This window comes from Macaca mulatta, chromosome 8 (genome assembly GCF_049350105.2).
Source record: "Macaca mulatta isolate MMU2019108-1 chromosome 8, T2T-MMU8v2.0, whole genome shotgun sequence".
Taxonomy (NCBI): Eukaryota; Metazoa; Chordata; class Mammalia; order Primates; family Cercopithecidae; genus Macaca; species Macaca mulatta.
The window spans coordinates 143,842,701-143,865,368 of record NC_133413.1 but is presented as its reverse complement, the minus strand read 5'-3'; the positions used below and the strand labels follow the sequence as shown (position 1 = coordinate 143,865,368).

Genomic DNA, 22,668 nt, shown 5'->3' with positions numbered 1-22,668 from the left:
GCCTGCCTTGGCCTCCCAGAGTGCTGGGATTACAGGCGTGAGCCACCGCGCCCGACTGAAGAAGGAAAATTAAAGTTCAGCAATGGCCTAATAGATACCAGAAGCCCAGCATACATCATTTTATCTTATCTTCATAACCATTCTATAAGTAGGGGTGTTAATATCCCACTTTACAAAAGAAGAAACTGAGGGTCAAGAAGGTTGAATAACTTTCCCAAGGCTCCACAGATGGGAAATCAGAGCTTGAACTTGGACTGTCTAAAGCCCCTTCTATGGAAGTAAGGCCAGTTGGCAGAGCTTGAATGGCCCGGGTAAAAGGAACCCTGGGTCACTCTCTAAGCATACCATTGTTGTTGTGCTTGTTGCTGAAATCCAAAATCTGGAAGAGAATGAAGTAGAGAGAAAGCAAATAACATGTATTTAACAATCCCTGTGTATATTGTACCTACATGCGTCATGAGCTCTTTTACAAACGTTTGTTGAGTGTGTCAGTGTGCTAGGTTCTTGTTGTTGGAAGCATGGAGGGGACACTTTCTGCATCCCATAGTAACCTTGCAAAGAGATGATAACATCCATTGTATGCACGCACTGAGGCTCACAAAGGTAGACAAACCATCCGGAGCCACCTGCCAGGTTGGCATGACACCAGAAGGAAGACCACGGAATGCATCCTGGTGGAGATGTGGAGAGAAACATTTTTTATAGCAGGATCACAGAATCTCACCCTGTTTTCTTCCTCCTTTTCTTTGCAGATGACAGACAACCTTCTGTGCCTTCATCAAGCTGGTTGCGTACCCACCGTGTCTCCGGCGACAGCATGAGAAAGAAAAAGCCCTAATTAAGGATCATCAGAAACCACAGTTGGAGGAGGACGGCAGACACAGCTTTCCTCCCCGCTATACCAAGACCCTTCCTTCGAGGTCCTTGCTCCTGAGGGACCCTGGACTGTCACAGCGATTAATGACCCCTTATCTTGTTTGGATGGGAAAGGAAATCACTGGTTAAAGCTTGATCAGGAGACATTATCAGCTCTTTAAGGATCGCAGAAGAATAGGCTACTTTATTTTCTGAAAAGGTAAATATATGCAAGCAAAGCCAACATGTCACGAATGGCCTTGGTCTACCACACAGCGGTGTCTGGGACACAGTGGGGGGTCATCCCCCAGCGGGAGTGAAGTCGACCTTAGCGGCCCTTGTGTCCTCCCTTGGAATTCCCGCCATCCCTTCTGATTGAGCCTCCACCTCTGGGATTTTTCTTCCGTTTTTCTCCTCTCTTAGGAGGGAGTTCTGCTACCCATCGTGGGAGGCCGCCATCAGGGCTGCGAAGATGGTGACCCTGCGGAAGAGGACCCTGAAGGTGCTCACCTTCCTCGTGCTCTTCATCTTCCTCACCTCCTTCTTCCTGAACTACTCCCACACCATGGTGACCACCACCTGGTTCCCCAAGCAGATGGTCCTGGAGCTCTCCGAGAACCTGAAGAGGCTGATCAAGCACAGGCCCTGCACCTGCACCCACTGCATCGGGCAGCGCAAGCTCTCGGTCTGGTTCGACGAGAGGTTCAACCAGACTGTGCAGCCGCTGCTGACTGCCCAAAATGCACTCTTGGAGGACGACACCTACCGATGGTGGCTGGTGAGATGCTGCCTGAGAGTGGGGTCTGGGCTGAGAGTTGGGGTGTGGACTGAGAGTGGGGATCTGGATGAGGGTAGGGGGCCTGGGCTGAGAGTGGGGGTCTGGGCTGAGGGTAGGGGTCTGGTAATGAGAGTGAGGTGCTCCCAGAATTAAATGCTCAGTCCCCGTGTACACCTGGGGCCCTGCGAGGCAGTTTATTCAGTAGGATTCAGATTATTGTCCAACACTATTTATTGAGGATCTATTATATCTAAGAGCAGGAAGCACGGCTTTAGTTTCCTGTGGCTGCCATAGCAAATTTCTGCATGCTTCATGGCTCAAAACACCAGAAGTGCATCCTCTCGCAGCTCTGGAGACCAGAAGTCTGAAATCAAATTATGGGCAGGCTTGGCTCTTCCTGGAGGCTCTGAGGAGGAAGCCGCCCCAGGCCCGCTCCTGGCTCCTGCCGGCTGCTGGCAGTGCTGAGTGTTCCTGGGCTCAGAGCTGCGACAGTCCAGCCTCTGCCTCCACTTCCATAGGGCCTTCCTCCCTGTGTCCCCTTATATCTCACATGTCCCTCTCCTTTTCCTATGAGGACACCTGTCATCAGGTTTAGGGCCCACCCTAATCCAGGATGATCTCATGCAGAGATCCTCAACAATTTCACCCGCAGAGGCCCTTTCTCCAAATGTCATGCTCACAGATTCCAGTGACTTGCACTTGAACATATCTCTTTGGGAGCCACTATTTCACCCACTACAGCTATTGAAATGCAAAAAGAGAGAGAGATCCTTATTCTCATGGAATTTCATTCTGACTGGGAGGGGAAGATAAGAAATAAACAAGGAAGGTAAGAAATAAACATCACATAGCAGTGCTTTGAAGAGAGAGCAAATGAGGTTTATCATAGAAACTTAGAGGGGGCTTCTGTAAATGGGGTCACCAGGGAGGTCTCTGAGACAGCAGGACTCAAGTTGAGACCCACAGGCAGAGAAGGCAGCAGCCATGAGAAGAGCAGGACCATGCACTGCAGATGTCTGGGACAGCGGGTGCAGGAGCCCCAGGGTGGCCTCTGCTGGATGTGTTGGGGAGTGGAGGCTGGGGGACTGTGAATTTGCGAGGTGCAGTGAGACGAGGCCTGAGAGTCGGCGAGACCCGGGAGAGGACTCTGGGATTTCTTGTAAGTGCAACAGGAAGTCACTGTAGAATTTTTATCAGGGAGTTTCATGATCTGATCGTGTCGTTTGAAAGGTCATTCCCATTGTTAAATGCAAAATAGATTGAAGAAGAGCAAGATATATGTGCTCGTTTCTTATTTATTGAGCACCTACTATATGCCAAGCATCACTACATGGAGATGGAAAAGGTAGAGTCTTTCCTTTCTTGGGTTGCAGGAGTGATGGGGAGAGAAGGGAAAACAGACAAACTCAAGCCAGGATGATAGGTGCTGCGCAGGAAGTGGGCGCAGGAGCTGTGGTCTCCATGTCCAACTCCCCTTGAAGCCTGGGGTTATCCCAGAAGGCTTCCCACAGGAAGTGATGGCCAGGCTCATCATGAAGGATTCAGAGAGGTTATCCAGGTAGATTCTGGAGGAAGGTCTATTTGAAATGGACAGAAAACATGCGTGAGACTGAGAAGGATTGAAAGTCCTGGGCTGTGCTTCTGAAGACCTGGCTGAGTCCTGGTTTGCTGATCTGTGTTGAGCACCGCTGTGTGCAGGTCCTGGGGTGGGCTCTGGGGAGGTGACAGAGAACCAGGCAGGTAGGGTCTTTTCCTTTCAGAGATCCAAGGGTCTAGGGAAGGAGGTGGTGAGCCAGGCATGGTAAGGATTAGGGTCTGCTCTCAGCCTCGGCACTATGGACTTGTGGGGCTGGATCAGCCTTAGCCACACGGGCTGCCCCGTGCATTGCAGGATGTTTAGCAGCATCCCTGGCCTCTACCTGCTAAATGCTAGGAGTGCCCCATCCCCAAGTTGTGATAGCCAGAAGTCTCCAGACATTGTCAGGTGTCCCAGGTGGGGTGTGGGGGGGGGGTGCACATGCATGCACAAAATTGCCCTCCCTTGAGAACCAGCAGGGTTGGGAAAATGACACATCGATGGCAGAGGTGGCTTCATGTACATCCCATCTCCTCTCTGGATCTGATTCCCCCTGTAGCAGCGTTGCTGGGACCACATTAAGTCCAAACTTCCTCTTCAGAGCCTGGAGTCTGTGATACTCAGTGTCACCATGGGATTCTGTTTACAAAGGCCTTTGGGGACAAACAGGATGCTACATAGCCTGGATATAAACCAAACAGGAAGGGACCTTACACATTGGCAGGTAAAGGAGAAACTTGGGGGCCTTTGTCCTCATTTTACAGATAAGGAAACTGAAACTCAGAAAAGTTAGGTGACTTTTGCAAAAGAGAACATCAAATCCAGCCTCTAGAAATACCATATTAAAAAACTGTTATTAGAGAGCATTACCAAGACAGTATCGATCCTTCTTCTTGGGGAAGGCGGTTTCTAAAACTTAGGCTGGTGTCACCCAAGGGGGTTAAAAAGGCATAAGGGAAAAACATCAGCTTTTGGATATAACCTATATGTCTTCAAAGAACACAGGCTATCATGTAGACTTAGGAACTGAGGCGTGGCATCAGGGTTCCTGGGTTTTGTCCCAGACTTCATAGGTCCCATCAGGAGTGACTGTGAAGAAGCTCTTCATCTCACTGCGTCTCAGGTTCCTTCCTGTTACATGGGAGGAATAAGCTATTTCACCAGGTTCTCTACAACCCTGCAATCATTAGTTTTAACAATTGTGTTTATTTTTGTTGGTTTAATGGGCAAGTAATACTGAACTTATGTGTTTTATTTTGTTTTCAGTATTAATTAAGGCTGAATATATTTCCACTTAGTTGTTCCCTGTTTACCAGATGTCCTCCCCTACCTGTAGCCCTTCTCTGCAGTCTTTTTCTGAAGTTTAGCCTCTGGTGACTGATCCCAGGGTAGCCACTTGGAAGGAATGGGGCTTCATCCTCTGGAAATCAACAGAAAGGAGCGGGGCTTTAGAGCTTTGGGGTTCTAAAAAATGTACAGATAATACAGAGACTACATGCTTTGAATAAAGAATCGGGATAGAGGCAGGGAATATTTGACATCAAAGCCATCCTGGGAGTTCCTGGCCGCGCCATTGCTCTGCTTAAAGGCCCCCCTGCAGGCAGGACCAGTTCATGAACAGAACTGGACTTGGGTCCTGATATGGTTTGGCTGTGTCCTCACCCAAATCTCATCTTGAATTGTAGCTCCCACAAATCCCACATGTTTTGGGAGGGACCCGGTGGGAGATAATTAATCATAGGGGCAGTTTCCCCCCATACTGTTGAGGGAGCTGGAAGAGTCTTAGGTGAGAATGTGAGGTCCCGAGCTCCCATCCTGCCCTGAGCTTCATAGTCCTCATCAGTCAAGTGGGCATCACAATTCCACCTCGTCCCAGCCCTGGCAGGAAGAGGGACACAGGAGCAGTCACCGGGGCTCACTCTTTGAGTTGAGTTGAGTTGAGTTGAGTTTCCAAATCAGCCCTGTGCCCTGCCCTGCAAGAGACTACACCACCATCCCAGGCTGGACCTACTGACCCCTGTGACCCTCTCCTCGGGTCTCTGTCCCAGATATCCAGGAACAGGGATCCCTTCTTCCCCAGTCCCCATGTCCAATTCGGAGACAAGCTATGTTGAATTCTGACTCTGCCTTCTCTACTTGCTCCCAACTTGGGAAACCATTCTGTGATACACAGGGAACATTCTCAAGGGACAGAAAGAGTGCGATCCTCCCCTGGTTTCCACCCCCTGCCCTCCTAAGGCATCTTCCCATCCCAGACATCCATGCTCAGTGCCCAAATGCAAAATAATACCATCATACTGTCCACCTGGCACCTAGCACCAACTCTGGCCAGGTCCTGGACCCAGCTATCCAGGTACCACTGCCTCGCCGTCACCACCCCCACCGCCACGAGGGTGTAGCTATTTCATTGTCCTCACTTTGCACTTACCGGGTCACCCACTGTCGAAGGGCACAGTCAGATCCCCTTCTAATTAAAGGACATGGTCTGGAGTCAGACGCAGGATATTCAAACTGTCTTCGTCCTGGGAAACTCACTTCACCTCTGTAAGCTTCAGTTTCCTCACCCATAAAATGGGTCTATAAGATCACCTTTCTCATAGAACCATTATAGGAACTCAGTGAGAAGCTGCCTATCAGGTTCTCAACACAGAGCCCTGCATAGAGCAACCATAGAACGCACGCTTCCACCCAGGGTGAGCCATCGGAGTCCTGCACGAGCCCTTTCTAAGCACCGCCTGTCCCTGCGCTAACCTGTCCATCCACACGGCACCAAGGATGTGGTAGGGGCTCTGTTGTGATGAGCTGAATGAATGAATGTGTGTTAGCTTTAGCAGCTGTCATTCACTTATTCAGTAGACATATCTTGAGCCTGTACTACCTGGCATGCTTGTGTCTGCTGCTTGAATGCCAAAGGAGCCAGGGAAACCAACAGCAGCTGGGGATTGGAACGAGGCCTGCGGTGAGGCCCCAGTGGTGCCAGCCATGTGTGGAAGGCCAGAGACTGATATTTCCAGGGTCCAAGGGAGGCTTCTCAGAAGGTGATGCATCGTTCATTGGCCATGGAAGGAGGAAGGAGGGTGGGAAGGGAGTGCGGGTACCTCTTCCCAACACTCTCGGGACAGGTGTGGCCTGTGGATAGGGACGACTTCCAGCCATCGTGCCTCAAGACAGGACAAACTCTGCCACAGTGCACGCTCCAGAGTTCCCATGGATCATGCCCAAGTGCAGGGTGAGTTGAGGCACCCAGGGCTCCAGCTTCACAGAGATGCCCGCTCTTGGGCTATGCCCCTGGGCATGAGTGGGCTTTCTTACCCCACTTGCCTGACTCCTCACTCGCCTCGCCCACCCTCGCCCCCAGCCTGTAGTGCTTGACTCCATGGAGATCCCCTTTCCTTCTCCTGCCTTACTCCTCATCCCTCTCCAGATGGCACCCACCATGGACACCTGCATCCGCGCCTCAGCCCCTGCTTCCAGGGAAGCCGACCCGAGGCCCCATGCTTCCCTAAGGAGCTCAGACCACCAGGCGGCAGGCATTGATTGAGCACTGATTGTATACAGAGACATATACTTGGAAACTAGCCAGGAAGGCTGGGGAGGGCGTGTCTCTGAACTTCCAAACACTCTGTCCTGTGTTCATATCAGTAGCACTGTCATACCTTTTTTTTTTTTTTTTTTTTTTTGACATGGAGTTTCACTCTTGTTGCCCAGGCTAGAGTGCAATGGCATGATCTCGGCTCGCCACAACTTCTGCCTCCCAGGTCCAACTGATTCTCCTGCCTCAGTCTCCCGAGTAGCTGGGATTACAGGCATGCGCCACCACCCCCAACTAATTTTGTAGTTTTAGTAGAGACCAGGTTTCTCCATGTTGGTCAGGCCGGTCTCGAACTCCCGACCTCAGGTGACCCGCCCACCTTGGCCTCCCAAAGTGTTGGGATTACAGATGTGAGCCACTGCGCCTGGCCAGCACTGTCATACTTTTATTGTCACTGACAAAAGGCAGAGAAAACCAGAATCTTTCTTTCCCAAAACAGTGACGCTACATGGAGTAACCTGCCGCTCCATCTCAGCTGGTACGGGGAGGACTTAGGATGATAATCTAGAGAAAGAGCCAGTTTCCCATCTGAGTTCTACCTGGCCCTGCACTCACTCAGTGACCTCAGATGAGCCCTTTCCAGGGCCTGGGCCTCCGTTTCCCCTTTTGCCAGTGAAAGACTGGAACGGATCCGAGATTTCTGAAGTGTGGGGCTTGAGTTGTTAGGTGAGGCAGGGCATTAGAGAAAGTCGGATCACAGAGCCCGGAGGTCATTCCTGCCGTCCCTCCTTTCCGCCTGTCTCTGCAGTGCTGGGGCTTCAGTTTGGCCTGGTGTCTTACTTTGCACCTTGTCAGGGCTTGTGAGCCTTGTTCTAAGGGAGAGGAGAGTTTGCCTGGGCAGGCAGCAGGGTAGAGCTGGAACCGAATACAGTAGCTTAGTTTTCATTGCATTGTACAACTACCATTTTACTTCTGCCAGGTAATTCTTGCTTTCTACTTGTGGTAGAGATGAGAGGTTTCCTTTTCAAATAAATTTATTTTTATTTTTTGGCCAGGTGCGGTGGCTCACACCTGTAATCCCAGCACTTTGGGAGGTGGAGGCGGGTGGATCACCTGAGGTCAGGAGTTCGAGACCAGCCTGGTCAACATGGTGAAACCCCGTCTCTACTAAAAATATAAAAATTAGCCAGGCACAGTGGTATGCACCTGTAATCCCAGCTACTTGAGAGGCTGAGGCAGGAGAATCCCTTGAACCCAGGAGGTGGAGGTTGCAGTGAGCCGAAATAGTACCACTGCATTCCAGCCTGGGCGATAGAGTGAGACTCCATCTCAAATAAATAAATAAATAAATTTTTCTTAAATGAGTCATTAAAGTCAGTCAGTAAGAGTCCAGCGAGGTGATGTGGTGCTGTGTGAAGCATGCAACATGCTCCCCACACACATCCACGGCCGACCTTGAGTCCTGGCTTCTTGGACCTGTGTGGCACCCCGTAGGCACTCAGTAAATGTCACTGTATGATGGATACACGGTGCCAGGCTCCCAAATCAAAGTAGCGGCATGATGGAATGCCATCCTGTGGGCCCGGGCACATCTTCACAAGCCTGGGGGGCACAGCAGCCCTTGCTGGTGGGAGACCTCCGTGGAGTTTCCTGCAGGGGAGTCTGGCTGTGGTCCTGTACCCTGGGGCTCACAGAGCGTGGTCCCCCCACAGCCCTGGCAGCGTCATCACCCAGGAGTCTGTTAGAAATGCAGGATTTCCGGGCCAGCTCAAACCTCCTGAGTCAGATCTGCGCCTTAGCAAGCCTCCTGGGGCGTTTTCTGCACATTCAGGATCATGGGGCTGTCCTGGGCGGTTCCATCAGAAGCAGGCATTTTATCTGGACATCGCATTTGTGTGTGTGACAACGTATTCATATTTATTTTAACCACTTGTATGTGTACAATTCAGTGGCATTAAATACATTCACAGCGTGTGTAACCATGACCACTATCTATAACCATAACTAGCAGATTTTTGTCATCCCAAGCAAAAACTCTGTCCCCATTAAACAGTAACTTCCCCTTACCACCTCCTGCTCCTCCCAGCACGTGACAGCCACCCTGCCACTCTCTGTTTCTATGAATTTGACTACTAAGTGGAATCATATAATCTTTGTCTTTCTGTGTCTAGCTTTCGCTAATCATAATATTAGTATTTTCAAGGTCCATCCACGTTATAACAATTTTGAACTTTTTTCTTTTTATAGCTAATAATATCCCATCATGTGTCTAGAACATCTTATGTTTGTTTATTCATCCATCACTGGAGACTGGGTTGCTCCCACCTTTTATCTATTATGAATAATGCTGCTTTGAACATGGGTATACCAATATCTGCTTGAGACCCTGCTTTCAGTTTCTGGGGGTGTATACGTAGGAGTGGAGCTGGTAGGCCACATGGCTATTCTGTCTTACCTTTTGAAAGACCACCTGTGTTTTACCTCAGCTGCACAGTTTTACATCCCCACCAGCAATGCACGAGTTCCATTTTCTCCACATTCTCACCGACTTGTTGTTTTGCACTTTTACTTATACTGTAGCAGTGGGTATGAAATGTGGTCCAGATTGTGCTGCTTCCCATGACGTGTTTAATGGTCTTAAGCCAGAGGAGAGGCTGCCTGGGTTTAACTGGAAGAGCAATCTGGTTCTGCTTGCGTGCCTCCCCTTGGGGCATCTGATTCCTTCCATTGCAGTGGGGACTGGGTGCCCTGGGATCTCCCTACATATGCCCAGGTCACTCATCTTCTGGATAGTGGCCAAAGCCACTGCTGGTCACTTCCTCCTCTCCCAGCCACTCCTTGCCTCTGGGGCCTGGAGTAGCTGATGGGAACCGCCCCACAGCTTACCACACCTACCAAAAAACCCAGGGTCCAGGCTTTCCAAAGGCTAAGATTCCAAGAGCCAGAGTCAGGGTTGTGTTGTGGGAGAAACCTGCAGGTGGGTTTCTAGTAGCCTGGGTTCAAATCCTGGTTTGTATCTGGGGTGTGTTGCTTACCTCTCTGGCCGCAGATCATCTCACCTCGCCCACAGTGAAATGACACAGCACTGTGGCATGGGGACAGGTGAAGAAGGCTGAGGCACCAACAGGCATCACTACACAGTGTGGCCAGAGCTCCACCTGAGGCGGTGGGCCGGCCTGGGCGTGCAGCGGGGGCCAACAGGGAAACCAAGTCATCCTGGTTTTAGCACTGAGAGTCCTGCATCTAGAGAAACCCCTTAACCTGGGCAAATAAGGATAGTCACCCTGGGAATAAAACTAGTGTTCAGCCTGCGAGCAGCTGACCCTCGAGCTAGGTCTTTTTTCTTTTTTCTTTCTTTTTTTTTTTTTTAGTTGGAGTCTCTCTCTGTCACCCAGGCTGGAGTGCAGTGGCGCGATCTTGGCTCACTGCAACCTCCGCCTTCCGGGTTCAAGCAATTCTCCCTCCTCAGCCTCCCAAGTAGCTGGGACTACAGGCGTGCACCACCATGCCTGGCTTTTTTGTATTTTTAGTAGAGATGGGGTTTCACCATATTGGCCAGGCTGGTCTCACACTCCTGACTTCACGACCCACCTGCCTTGGTCTCCCAAAGTGCTGGGATTCCAGGCGTGAGCCACCGCACCTGGCCTGGGCTAGGTCTTTAAAAGAAGATGAAAATGATTTGCTAGGCAGATCACAGAGGCCTTGTGCCTCCAGCAAACTGCTGATTCTTCAGTCTGACTGGAACCCAACAGTCCTGGGGCCAGGGGAACTGAGGGTCAGGCAGGAGAGATGGCAGATGTTCCTACTGCTCTGTCCCTCATCCCTGGCTGGGGCTGGAGAACTGGCATTTCACCTACTCCTCGCTCTTCTTGTTAAGGTTTTGAGCGAGAGCACATAGCCCCTGGGCCCTGGTGTCTGAGCAGGGTGGGAGTGAGACACAGCTAGAAGACTCCTGCTATTTTTCTCTCTTTCAAGCAGCGGTGACACGTAGAGGGATAGAGGGCCTTTCAGAGAGAGGGGAGCCCTCAGGGAGGAGCAGGTTGGAGAAACGCTGATGGCATGTGGAGTTGGAGGGGCCTCTGAGGCCAGGTGTGGTTGGATCACCCAAGTGGCTTCAGCAGTACCTGGCACATAGTAGGTGCTCAGTAAACACTTGCAGAATACATGAATAATCTCTTTACTTCTGGAGTAACCCTTAGTCTCCTTGAAGGAGGAAGTGGAGGTGTCTGTGTGTGAGCCGCCTCCATCTCCAGGGACCCAGCAGAGAGAAGGGTGAACAGGAGGCCCCAGTAAACAACAGCAGGTAGCTCAAGGGCTCTGCTGCCAGGAAGCTGGGGCCACAAAGCCAGGTTGACCACCTTCTGTCCTCCGCCCACAGAGGCTCCAGCGGGAGAAGAAGCCCAATAACTTGAACGACACCATCAAGGAGCTGTTCAGAGTGGTGCCTGGGAATGTGGACCCCATGCTGGAGAAGAGGTCGGTGGGCTGCCGGCGCTGTGCCGTTGTGGGCAACTCAGGCAACCTGAGGGAGTCTTCTTATGGGCCTGAGATAGACAGGCACGACTTTGTGCTCCGGTGAGTGCCACACCCTGTCCCAAGCCCACTGTGCTGCACCCAGAGGCCCCTTGGAGCTATAGGAAGCATCTTGGCTCAGGCTCAGGAAGGCAAGGTTCAGTCCTGGTGTCTCTGGACTTACCTAGGGACCCCAGGCTCCACACTGCACCCCCTAGGCCTCAGATTCCCCACCTCTGCATTATTGCAGGACGGGAATGGACTAGAAGGGCCTCTGCGTGCAGAGGAAGCCATACACAGGAGTTCCCCCGTTGTTGGAAGCTTGCCACATGGAGGCCTGGGGAGAGAGCAAAATTAATGTGAGGACTCTTAAATCTTTAAAATTCATCCCCATTTTGTAATCTAGGCCATAATAAAACCACATCTTTTATGTAAAATGTGTTTTTCCCTGTCACCAAGTGAAATAGATATTCCAGGAAGATGCCCCAAGTCTGTCCTGGGTCTCTTGCCATTGCCACTCATAAGTGCTGCATGCTGAGAAGTGCGGGGGTGGGGGCTGGCCATCCCCAGCAGCCTTCTAGAATAGTCTCTGCTGTCTGTGATTCCTGACTTTAGTCCTTAGACCACTTACCTGCCTCTCGGAGCCTCAGTGTACCAGGTGTCCCACGGGAAAGTCCATGGTAAGGATCAGAGTCAGGTTTCCTTGCTGCAAAACTAGGGCTGTGGAAATAGCCTTTGGATGAGATTGTCTGTGACAGGCGGGCAGCGGTGGTGATGGCTAGACTCCCTTGAGGTCACGAAAGAGAAAAATAGCAGAAGCCTTCTCGCTGTGTCTTCCTTGTCTCTGTTTTACAGATGAAAAGGAGGAGGCCCGGGGAAGGCAGCTGACACCCCTGAGGTCACACTGGAGGCTCACTGTCTCTCTCGGAGAGCTCAGGCTCGCTGAGAATGGGTGCCCATGCTACAAGACTCAGCTTTCTCCCCTTCTCTCCCAGGATGAACAAGGCGCCCACGGTAGGGTTTGAGGCTGATGTTGGGACGAAGACCACCCACCATCTGGTGTACCCTGAGAGCTTCCGGGAGCTGGGAGATAATGTCAGCATGATCCTGGTGCCCTTCAAGACCATCGACTTGGAGTGGGTGGTGAGCGCCACCACCACGGGCACCATTTCCCAGTGAGTCCCCCCTGTGGCCCCGCCTCACTGCTCCGCCCCCTGCAGTGACACCCTGTCCCCCAGCCCTGCCGTGGTCCTGCTGTGCCTCCACTGGGGTGCTTCCCCTCCCCCAGCTTCCTCCGGCACACACAAGCCCCGTTCCTGTGGCTGCCTCTCCGACTGTTCCAACTCTTCTCTCCCCATCACTTAACGAACCACAAGCTTTAGTGTCCTCTTGCTAACAATGCCCGGAGGGACCTCCACGCACCCTGGAGACTCTTCGGGAAGGGGGCCGCCACTAGAAAGGGGCGGCACATACGAGTTCTGCCTCCCTTTATTTCTGAAGTGCAGCCTGACAAATAACAGCACCTTGCTTTTCAAACTTACGTGAGCCTGGCCAGGTGAGGGTTCCTAAGAAATGAGGGATGGGGAGTACAGGTGCAGCCTGGGCCCCTCCCCAGGGCAGGCAGTGCTGAGCAAAGCAGCTGTGGCTTCCCTGACAATCAGGAACCTAGCTTTCTGAGCAGGCACCGCACATGGCACTTGGCACATATTATCTCAATTAATCCTCACAATAGCCGTTATCGTTTGCTCCATTCTCCCAGTGAGGACTCTGGAGCTCGGCCAAGCACCTTGCCCAGGGTTGAACTCCACACAGAGCCTGTGCTCTCCTCTAACCCTGACTGAAGGGAAGTGCTTTGATGTCCAGATTTCCACAAGCCGTCTTGTCTTCGGCCAGGTTTTCTAGGAACAGAGCCAGCCCCGGGATGTGGGTGCAGGAGACTAGGGGTGAGGGAGGCAGACCAGGGTGGGGCGGGGTGGGAGCTAGGTCTGGATGTGGCTCAGCTGCAGTCTCCTCCGGGAGCAGGAATCGCACCCGTGGGACCAGCTTTGACACCTCTGCACTTGGGGTACATGCAACCGCCCAGCTGAGGAAGGGGCAGCCGCGGGTCTCACCAGCCAGTGCCCCAGCTCGGCAGGGGTGCCGTGGCCCTGAGAGGTGGAGGCACCACGGCCCCCACTCCATTCCTTAAGGCTGTGCTTGGAGCAAGTCCTCCTCACCTTTTTGGGGAATAGGGGTCAAAACCCAGCAGAATGTCCTCAAATTAGGCAAGGCCGCTCTCTGGTGTCTATCGGGGATTGCTGTGGGCAGGGGGTTTCTGTGGCTGAGGTAGGGAGGTGAGGGTCCCTGAGGGAAGGTGTGGGGGGCAGGAGAGGCTACGCCTGCTTCATTCTCTAGTCACTACCCCCAGAGCTGCGTGCCCAGGTTCCTGGGCCTGTCCCCTGCCCCGTTAACCAGCTTCTCTTTCTCCAACTGCAGCACTTATGTCCCGGTTCCTGCAAAGATCAGAGTGAAACAGGATAAGGTGAGTGGAGGCCCCAGCTCCTTTGTTCTAAGTTCAGGCTTCCTCATCTAAGGCTCTGCTCTCAGGTACAGCATTGAGTTGCAAGACAGCCCCCAGATCCCCAGGCTGCTGGAGGTAGCGTCTCCCACTTAGCTAGCCCCCTGGGGGAAGAGGTCAAACACTGGGAGAGATTCCCAAAGCGGGATCCCCCGGGCCAGCAGCACCACCCGGGAGCTTGTCACAGATGCGCATCCTCAGGCCCGTCTCAAACCTACTGATCAGAAACCCTGGCCGCCCCGCATTCTGGTTTTAACATGTTCTCCAGGGACCCCTACGCACGCTGTGGTTTGTGAATTACTCTCAAAGCCAGACCTCACCTCCTGCCTCTCATCTCTTTCCATGTCTGCATCTTCCCCAGCAGGCCCCTGGCATGAGGCTGGTCAAGAGATGGGCAAAGGGCAGAAGAAGGAAGGAAGTGAGGTGCCTACCACACTGGCCTTTTGCATACGCTATCAAACTTAGATAGGCTCAGAGAGGTCAGGAAACTTGCCCAGAGACACACAGCTAGTTCTGGATAAGGGTAGAATTGAAGACTTCCTGTGCCTCCAGCATCTTGCCCTTTGCATTGGGCTGTGCTGCCTCAGGGAAAAGGCCACTTATGGGTCTCTACAGGGTGGCATTGGTGGAAAGGACAGCCTCCTAGAGATGGTAGGAGGCCACACTGAGAGGTGAGTGGTTTACCAGAGGTCCACAGAATCCACCCTTCCAGTCCATTCCAAGAGGCTGGAGTTTGGCTTTCTGGACATTCACGCCCTTTCCTGCCTGAGAAGTCCCTTTCATTGTCCTCAAGGCCGGCTTTGGGTGAGGAACCAAGGCCAAGCCTGACACCGGCCCCCTCCCAGCTCAGCTACTGCCGGCTGCGTGACATTGGGCAGGTCACTTAGCCTCTCTGGGCTTCAGTTTTCTTATCTATAGCAGGAGGAGAGGGAAACCTGGGACATGAGGTCATTTTAAGGATTGGCGATGATTCCAGCCATCATCAGGTGGCTTGGTGCTTACGTCTTCACTCATTGACAGTGTCTGATCCCACCTCACGCTGTTCCCTGGGGCCCCCTTCTCCTGAGCAGTCTCCTGTCTCACTCCTTGGCCTCCGTGGGTTTTTCTGTGTGTCAGCTCAGCGATCCTCCTCACACCGTCCTGTAGGGCCCTTCTCTGCATCATTGCTCTCCATAGCACTTACTAGCTCAGCACCTCTGTCTCTTACTCATGTGGATGAGTGTCCATCTTTCCCACGAGCGTGGAAGCCCACGAGTGCAGGGGTATCCGTCAGGCTCATGGCTGTGCCTCCATGGCCGCAACAGTGTGTGTGTCTGATAGGCGCTCCATGTCCTTTGCCCACCGGAACTCACTAAGGGCCGTGTCTTCCCATCCCCGCAGATCCTGATCTACCACCCAGCCTTCATCAAGTATGTGTTTGACAACTGGCTGCAAGGGCACGGGCGGTACCCATCTACCGGCATCCTCTCGGTCATCTTCTCAATGCATGTCTGCGATGAGGTATGCCACCCTCCCCCTTCCCGCAGGGCTGCCCAGAGGACAGAGCTCACCGTCCTGTGTTCCCGAGGGAGGGCAGGGAGAGGGAGGGCAGGTAGACCTAGCCTGCCTCTTCCAGAAGCTCGGATTCTCTGTCTCTATGTCAGGGCTTGCAACGTGTGTCTCCCAGGGTGTTTCAGTGAGTAACAGTGCTCTATGAGAAAGTTCTCAGGAGCAAGAGTTCTGGCACATTCTGTGTGAGTGCCCAGGACCATGGCGGTGGAAGCTCGGATCAAGCAGCAGATTCCGGATACAGGAGCGGATTCTCATAGTGAGAATTGTCTAAGGCTGCGGTTCTCAATCCCACTTACTCCTTAGAATCATCTGTGGGTCTAAGTTCCAGCACCCAGGCCACATCCTGGCCCAATTTTTCCAGAATTAATGGAGCCAGGCCCCCATGGGTTCCACTGTCTGCTGACATTGAGAACCAGTGATCTCGAGAAGCATGCATTTCCCTTCTGACATCCTTCGCCGTCTACCAGGCTGTGTTGGAGTTTCCACAGATGCTCTGAGAGGCTTGCTGCCGCCCCAGGAAGAGGAGCAGGAGGGCGGGTCACACAGCCCCCACTTCCTCCCTGACCCTGGGTTCAGGCAGGGCCCTTCTTGTCTCCAGCCCAGCCCCAGCCCCACCCTGCCTGGTGCCTGGTGGAAATCCCAGGAATGGGTCAGGGGCACTGCAAGGCAGGTCCCCAGGCTCAGCCCTGCCCTGGTGTTCCCAGGTTGCAACGTGGGTGCCCCTGTCATTTCCCCACCCCACCCACCTCCAGCCAGCTGGTCCCAGACCCTTGCTTGGGTTTCTGCTCAGCCCTTTCTCCCATCGTTCCCACCTGTTTGGCCCTAATGTCCCTGCCCTGGAGCAGGCCCACGTCCATGTTGCATTTCCTTAGAAAGCCACATATGGCATGGAGCTGTCCGCTGTCCCCTCTTTGTCCCCACCCCTCCAATCTGTCTTCCACGCTGTAGTGCATATAGCACATCCTCTCCCTGGAAACCCCTCCATGCGATTCCTTCCGGTCATCTTGTACTGATTTTCCAAGACTCGACCCACATGCCACCTCCTCTGAAGAGCTTCCTCTGACTTCTCAGGGCATCAGCCCCTCCCTCCTCTGTGCTGTGGGATCCCTGAATTTAGCCCCAGTTCCAACAAGCATCGCTCAGTCAGTGACTCCAAGAAGCTGTAAGCCCCAAGGCTGCTTCCCCCAGCAGCTGCCCAGCTGGCATCTGATCAAGCTCTGCCTGAACTTCAACACAGCCAGTAGGGTGCTGGGCTCAGAATAAATGCACAGCGTTTGTCATGTATGTGAAAGGCCTGGCCTAGTGGCCACGAGGGCGCCTGGTCCAGATGAATGTTGGCCACAGAGAAGAAAGGGATCAGCCCTGCCCTCTGCCTCACTGCAATCGTGATTCTTGGACCCATTTTCCAGATGAGGCAAGTGAGGCTCAAACAAGTGATTTCACATGCCCAGAGCATCATGGAGTGGCAGAGCTGGGATTTGGGGCAGTTTGCTCGGCCCCAAAGCCCTGCTTTCCTTCCACTCTCTTCCATTCCATGGCCTCCTTCCTATTGCTTCCCTCTGTAGCTCCTCAATTCTGGAAGAATAGGTTGCCCTTGCTGCAGAGGTAAGACCCGGGCTCCGAGACCACCCACATGCAGTCATCTCTCAGGGTGCTTCTGGCATTGGACTTGAGCTTTACTTAACTTGCATTTGCTTCACCAAGCCTCTGAGAGTTCCAGGAACGTAGAGAAGGGTTTTAATGAAGGGTTAGTCTGAGTCCTTGCAAATGCTGTTTATGGTCCTGTGGGATTCCAGGAACGCCTACAGGCTTCCTTTCTCAGAGGTGCCACCAGCAGCCCTGCTGTCTGGTTCTCATCTTTGCTTTGCCTCCACAGGTGGACCTGTACGGCTTCGGGGCAGACAGCAAAGGGAACTGGCACCACTACTGGGAAAACAACCCGTCCGCGGGGGCTTTTCGCAAGACAGGGGTGCACGATGCAGACTTCGAGTCTAACGTGACGGCCACCTTGGCCTCCATCAATAAAATCCGGATCTTCAAGGGGAGATGACGCAGTGAAGGGTGGAGGATGGACGCACTGTCACACCTCTGTGTTTCCAGCCCCAGCATCTTGCCGGAGCCGTTCCATCCCGGAGCTTGGAGGGGCAGCCTCAGGTGTGTGCCCAGGCACCGCTCACAGCCTCTTGCACCCAGCCATTGGCAGCATCTATTCAGCAAGGTCACTAAGCTCTGCCAGAGTGGCAGAGCATGTCTCGGAACCTGTCTTGAGTGGGGACAGCGTCCCCCCACCGCTGCCCCAGAGCTGGGGAGGCGCTGGGAAAGGTTCAACCTCCACACACTACAATCATTGTAGCTCCCGGAGCGAGCTTGGGGAACGAATGTGGAAGACGCCTATATTCTGAGGGACAGGACAGTTTCCCAGGAAGATGGGCAGAGACTTGAGTGGCGATTCTGTCTAGCACAGAGACATGCCAGGCGCTGTTGGCACCCGGGGCAAGATGCTGCCCTTCTTTGCACGAAGCCCGGCCTCTCGCTTGGCGTGACAACCCTGTCATCTTCTTCCCAAAACTCATTTATGAGCCACCAGAGGCTCCTACCCCAAAGATTTTCACAGAAACTGGAGGCCAGGTGCCGTGGCTCACACCTATAATCCCAACACTTTGGGAGGCCGAGGCGGGAGGATCACTTGAGCCCAGGAGTTCAAGACCAGTCTGAGCAACATAGTGAGACTCCTGTCTCTACAAAAATTAAAGATTTAAAAAAATTAGCCAGGCATGGTGGCACACACTTGTAGCCCCAGCTACTAGGGAGGCTGAGGAGGGAAGATCTCTTGTGCCCAGAAGTTTGAGGCTGCAGTGAACTGTGATTACACCACTGCACTCCAGCCTGGGCAACAGAGTGAGACCCTGTCTCTGAAAAAAAAAAAAAAAGGAAAAGAAAAAATCCCCAAACTTGGCGCCGTGTTTCTGACTCCTGCAGATACCTCTTCCCAAGCAGATGTTCCTTTGAGTGGTCCACCTCGTGGTTCTAATCGTGGCGAGAGCGGATCTGACCACTTCCATGTGCCTTTGTATTTGGGAAAGAAAAGCATGCATGGGCTGAAATGAAACAAAAGCCCTTACTTGGGAAAAGGGACCCCCACCAGCGGCCCTGCTTGCTCTCTGGCTGGGAACATCTTTTCTGGTTTCCTGAGCCAGCACCTGAATTGGAACAAAGCTCTGAGGATATTCAACAGCACCCAGCAGCACGTCAGAATGGAACGTACATTCTCATTCTCAGACTCTTCAATAGGGTGCCCGCAACCTCCAAAGCCACACAGGAGGCTGCCAGCAGCATTTTCCCCGAGGGCCTGAGCTCAGGGTCAAGTCCCTGCTGGCCATCTTGGGGCTGTCACTGGGGGTCTGGGCCAAGGATATCCCAAGAATGGTGACTGCCACATACCTCATCTTCTTACTCCCCAGCTGTTCTCCTTTCCTTGTTAGCCTTCGTGATTATTTATTGATTCTTTTTTTTATTCAACTGACATTGTTGCACCCTGGCTCTGTTGGTGGTCCTGGTGTTTTAATGAAGTTTGCCTCACCCAGTAGCTGGGAAACGGGGGTGTGTTTAAGGGGGGTGTGTAGGAGTCCTCAGACTTGGGATATTGGGGGTATCTAGGGCTTGGATGGTTTGTGGAATGTCCTCAGCATCCTCCCGTTCCAACCCAACCTTCCTTCTTCCTCTTTGTGGACTTGGATTTATTCTCAGGCTAGGAGTCTCCAAAACTCTGTGAAACCTTACTGCTGCTGGGTGGGGAGTGGAGAGTAACAGAAATGTGGGAACCAGTGATTGTTGGCTCCAGTTACTAATGTTTAAGCAGGAAAACCACTTTTCTTGTTGAAAATATCCCTGAAAAGGCCGCTGCTGCTTTGAGGAGGCGTGACTTTTTCCTGGTGGAGCGTGACGGAGGCGTGGGGCCTGTGCTCCCAGGCGCGGGGGAGCCCCCTCTGCACACGGGGAGGGAGGAGCTTGGGGACACCAGTCATGGGTCACAGGTGGCTTCAGGCCATTCACAAGAGTCCCCGGAAGTTGCATGCCAAGTTTGGTTTTTTCCCTGAATCTCTACTTATGAGCATTTTTCTGGAGAGAGGGTCTATAGCTTTTATCAGATTCTCAAAGGTTCAGAATGGGGAATGTGTTAAACAGAAAACCTGTTTCAGCTTTAAAATCCTCCACAACTTTAAGATTTTTTTTTTTTTTTTTTTCTGAGAAAGGCTGGTAAATCGCTGAGTCGTCATTCAGAACATACAGCCCCGAAGGGCAGATATGAGGTGACATATAGCCATATATGAGGTGAAGAACTCAGCAAACGTTTGTTGAGTGGCTGAGTGACTCCAGGGGCAGACTCCAGATCATCAGACACTGAAACAGAGAGTGTTGCTATCTCCTGAACTCTTCCCTTTCTCCTGAAAGCTGAGTCTATACAGGGATGGCAGGCTCGGGCTGAGCAATCGACTTCTCTGGGTTTTGCTGTGTAAGAATAGGTCCCTCGACATGAAGAGGCGTCTGTGTCTGGGCCACATGCTGCCTGGGTCGATGGCCTGGTCTCCGTCTGGTCTCCCCATCTCCCACTAGGATGGTCAAGCTGTGAGATCTCTTCCAGCTTCCAAATCCAGCTCTGCCGTTATACTGATGAGAAAATCAAGGCCACATTGCAGCTGGGTGGGGAGTGGAGCGTGACAGGCATGGGAGAGGACAGTGATTGTTGACTCTAGTTACTGATGTTTAATCAGAAAAACCACTTTTCCTGTTGAGCACATTTCCTAAAAGGCTGCTGCTGTGTAGGGAGGTGTGGCCTTTTCCTGGTGGAGTGTGAAGGAGGGAAGTGACGGGCAGTCGTGAACTGTCTGGGACAGATAGCACAAGTCAGAGTATGAGCAGAAAAAGGGTGTTACCGGCGCTATGTTGAAATTGTCTGGAGGCGGGCTTTCCCAGCAAGTCTCCACTCAGCGTCTGGAAAAAGTGTAACCAGAATGGAGGCGTCTGACTCTCCGGGGCTCTCTCAGCACCGAGCTCTGTCCGCAGGCTGCCTGGGTGGCCTCTCATGCCCTCCAGTGCAGGAGACCACATTTCTCTTTCCCATAGCAGATAGCTCTTATGTTTCATTGGCTTAGCAATGGGCACTTAATGGAATAAAAGCCAGTTGTTGCAGCCAGAATTAAATGCACCAGTTTGGCTTAAACCAACTGGAACTCATCCCTGGGGTGAAGGTGGCTGGGAATTAGACAGAGTGTGTGTTAGCCAAAGGGCAGTATGCATGCTGTCAGCAGGAGTACGACGAGCACTCGTGCCAGGCACGTAGTGGCGGGGGCTCCCGCAGGCCCCTGAATCCCAGCCCACAACTCTTTCTACTCTGCAGACAGATTGTTCCTTGGAGACTGGCCCTGCGTTCAAGCAGAGAACAGAGGGGTCCCTGCCTGCAGCACCCAGCGCTGAACCTGAAGCCGCAAAGATAGGCTGACGAAGTGGCCCATGAGGTGTCAGCAACATCCCAGCCCCCTGGGTCTCCCCAGTGAGTCAGGGCACTGATTTGCTCTAGCTGGAGCTACATGTACCTCCCCTGCCCTCAGCCACCTTTTAGGGGAGAAAGGAGGACAGAGTTATAACCTCTGGTTCTCTGCAGGGATCCTGGGCTGGAAGAAGGTTCATAAATGGATGAATGCCTTTTAAAACTCTGGCTTTTCCAAACATCATTCAGCAAAGCATTTGGTTAGGCTTAGAGAGAAAAGCCAGATATGAGAAAATAGAACGTAAAATAGGGGGTGGGGGGGAAAACAGAAAGAAGGTAGAGAGGGCAGTTAAGATCTGGGTGATTCTTTAGGGAAAGGGCTGGTTGGGAGGCTTTGATGGAATCCCATTCTCTGCCGTGGCCAGAAGGTGGTGCTAGAGGCCAGTCCCACCTGGATGTGACTCTGGCCTCTTGGCAAAGGTGGATTAAAACCACAAAGAACATTTTGAACTGGTATGTTTGCTTTGAAGTAGTCTGAAAATAAATAAAAAGGAAACCAAAAGAACTCTCTCTCCCTCCCCTGGCTAGGATCAAAAATGCTGTGTGCAGGGAAGCCCAAGCCTCAAGGGGCCACTGTCCGGCTAAAGATGACTGCACACCAGCCATGCGCCATCAGGAACCAGCACCTGTCCTTGCCCCTGAGAAGAGCCCCAGGGGTATCATTATATCCATCGTGGACATCTGGTTTGCAGCAAATGTGGCTACATGCCATCAGGATTATCCTGCCCTGTGAACTGGGCTAGCCAGTTTTGAGATAGCGTCAGCCTCCCCATTTTTGTTTGTCATGAAAACAGCAGCTCCTGCACCTCTGGGGTGCTCCCTGACACCTCTGGGGTGCTCCCTGACACCTGTGCAAAGAAAAAGAGGAAGACCTAGAAGAAAAGGCAGAGACAGGCAAGGCAGCATCTCACAGCCTGTCAGGATCAGGGCATTACCGACTTTTTTTTTTCTTACCAAAAGAGCACTGAATTTCACCTCCTGTTCTCCCTCCCAGCCCATCAGGCGATCCCATCATCCAGCCTCATCACTCAGCTTCTTCCTAGTACAAAACTGCCATTGGTCGCACGTCCTGAGCTGGGGGACGTCAGCTTTAACCCTAGCCTGTGTCAGGGCCTCCCCCTTCAGCCCCCCGCCCCTTAGGGTGATCGCGGGTTCCTTCCCTTCCTCCTGCACAATCGCTTCCCTTCACTGAATTCCCTTCAAAGCCAAAGTTTCTTGAGCACTTTTTCTTGTGTGCAGTCTTGTGTGTTTGGCTGTTGGTGTTTTAAAACTTGCTTTCTATTCCCCCTCGCCTCTCTCCATGTGGTTGCGCAGCTGAGCACTGGTTGGGATGCATTCAAATAACGTTAGCAAGGTCCTGCTTTCCTCAGCCCCCGCTCTGTTTTATTTATTGTTTAATATTTCCAATGATCCAAATCAAAGTGAATAAATAAAGAGCTATTTTATCGTTTGGGTGTGTGTGTTGTTTTTCTACAAGGGTCAGGCATTTGCGCTGCCTTCAACCCTGCAGCTCAGAGTGCCTACTGGGTTGGCGTCACCACTACTGAATGGACAGATTTCAGAATACAGAGGAGAGCCCCAGCGTAGGCCTTGGAGAGGCCTCTTCTCAAGCCCAGGAGTGCCGTGCCCTGCGGTGTGACTGGCGAGTCACCTATGTTCTCTGAACCTCTGCTGCCTGCCGCATGTGTCAAATGGGCGTGACAACACTGGCCATCAGAGGGGATGTGAGATTAAAAACAAAAGCATCTCAAGAGGCCCA

At 52.5% G+C, this 22,668-nt stretch overlaps 1 protein-coding gene across 19 annotated transcripts in view; it reads left to right on the top strand.

Annotated features, from left to right (window-relative positions):
• ST3GAL1 (ST3 beta-galactoside alpha-2,3-sialyltransferase 1) overlaps nt 1-22,359 on the top strand; it is a 145,703-nt gene extending 123,344 nt beyond the window's left edge. For 18 of the 19 annotated variants that reach the window (XM_015146017.3, XM_028852134.2, XM_028852135.2 and 15 more), the window contains 7 exons: nt 753-1,075; nt 1,279-1,633; nt 11,120-11,316; nt 12,249-12,428; nt 13,729-13,774; nt 15,191-15,310; nt 17,238-22,359. In XM_015146017.3, the coding sequence (XP_015001503.2) occupies nt 1,328-1,633; nt 11,120-11,316; nt 12,249-12,428; nt 13,729-13,774; nt 15,191-15,310; nt 17,238-17,411 (1,023 nt within the window). In that variant the 5' untranslated portion in view covers nt 753-1,075; nt 1,279-1,327 and the 3' untranslated portion in view covers nt 17,412-22,359. 19 annotated transcript variants of the gene reach the window in all.
• The last annotated feature ends 309 nt before the right edge of the window (nt 22,360-22,668 follow it).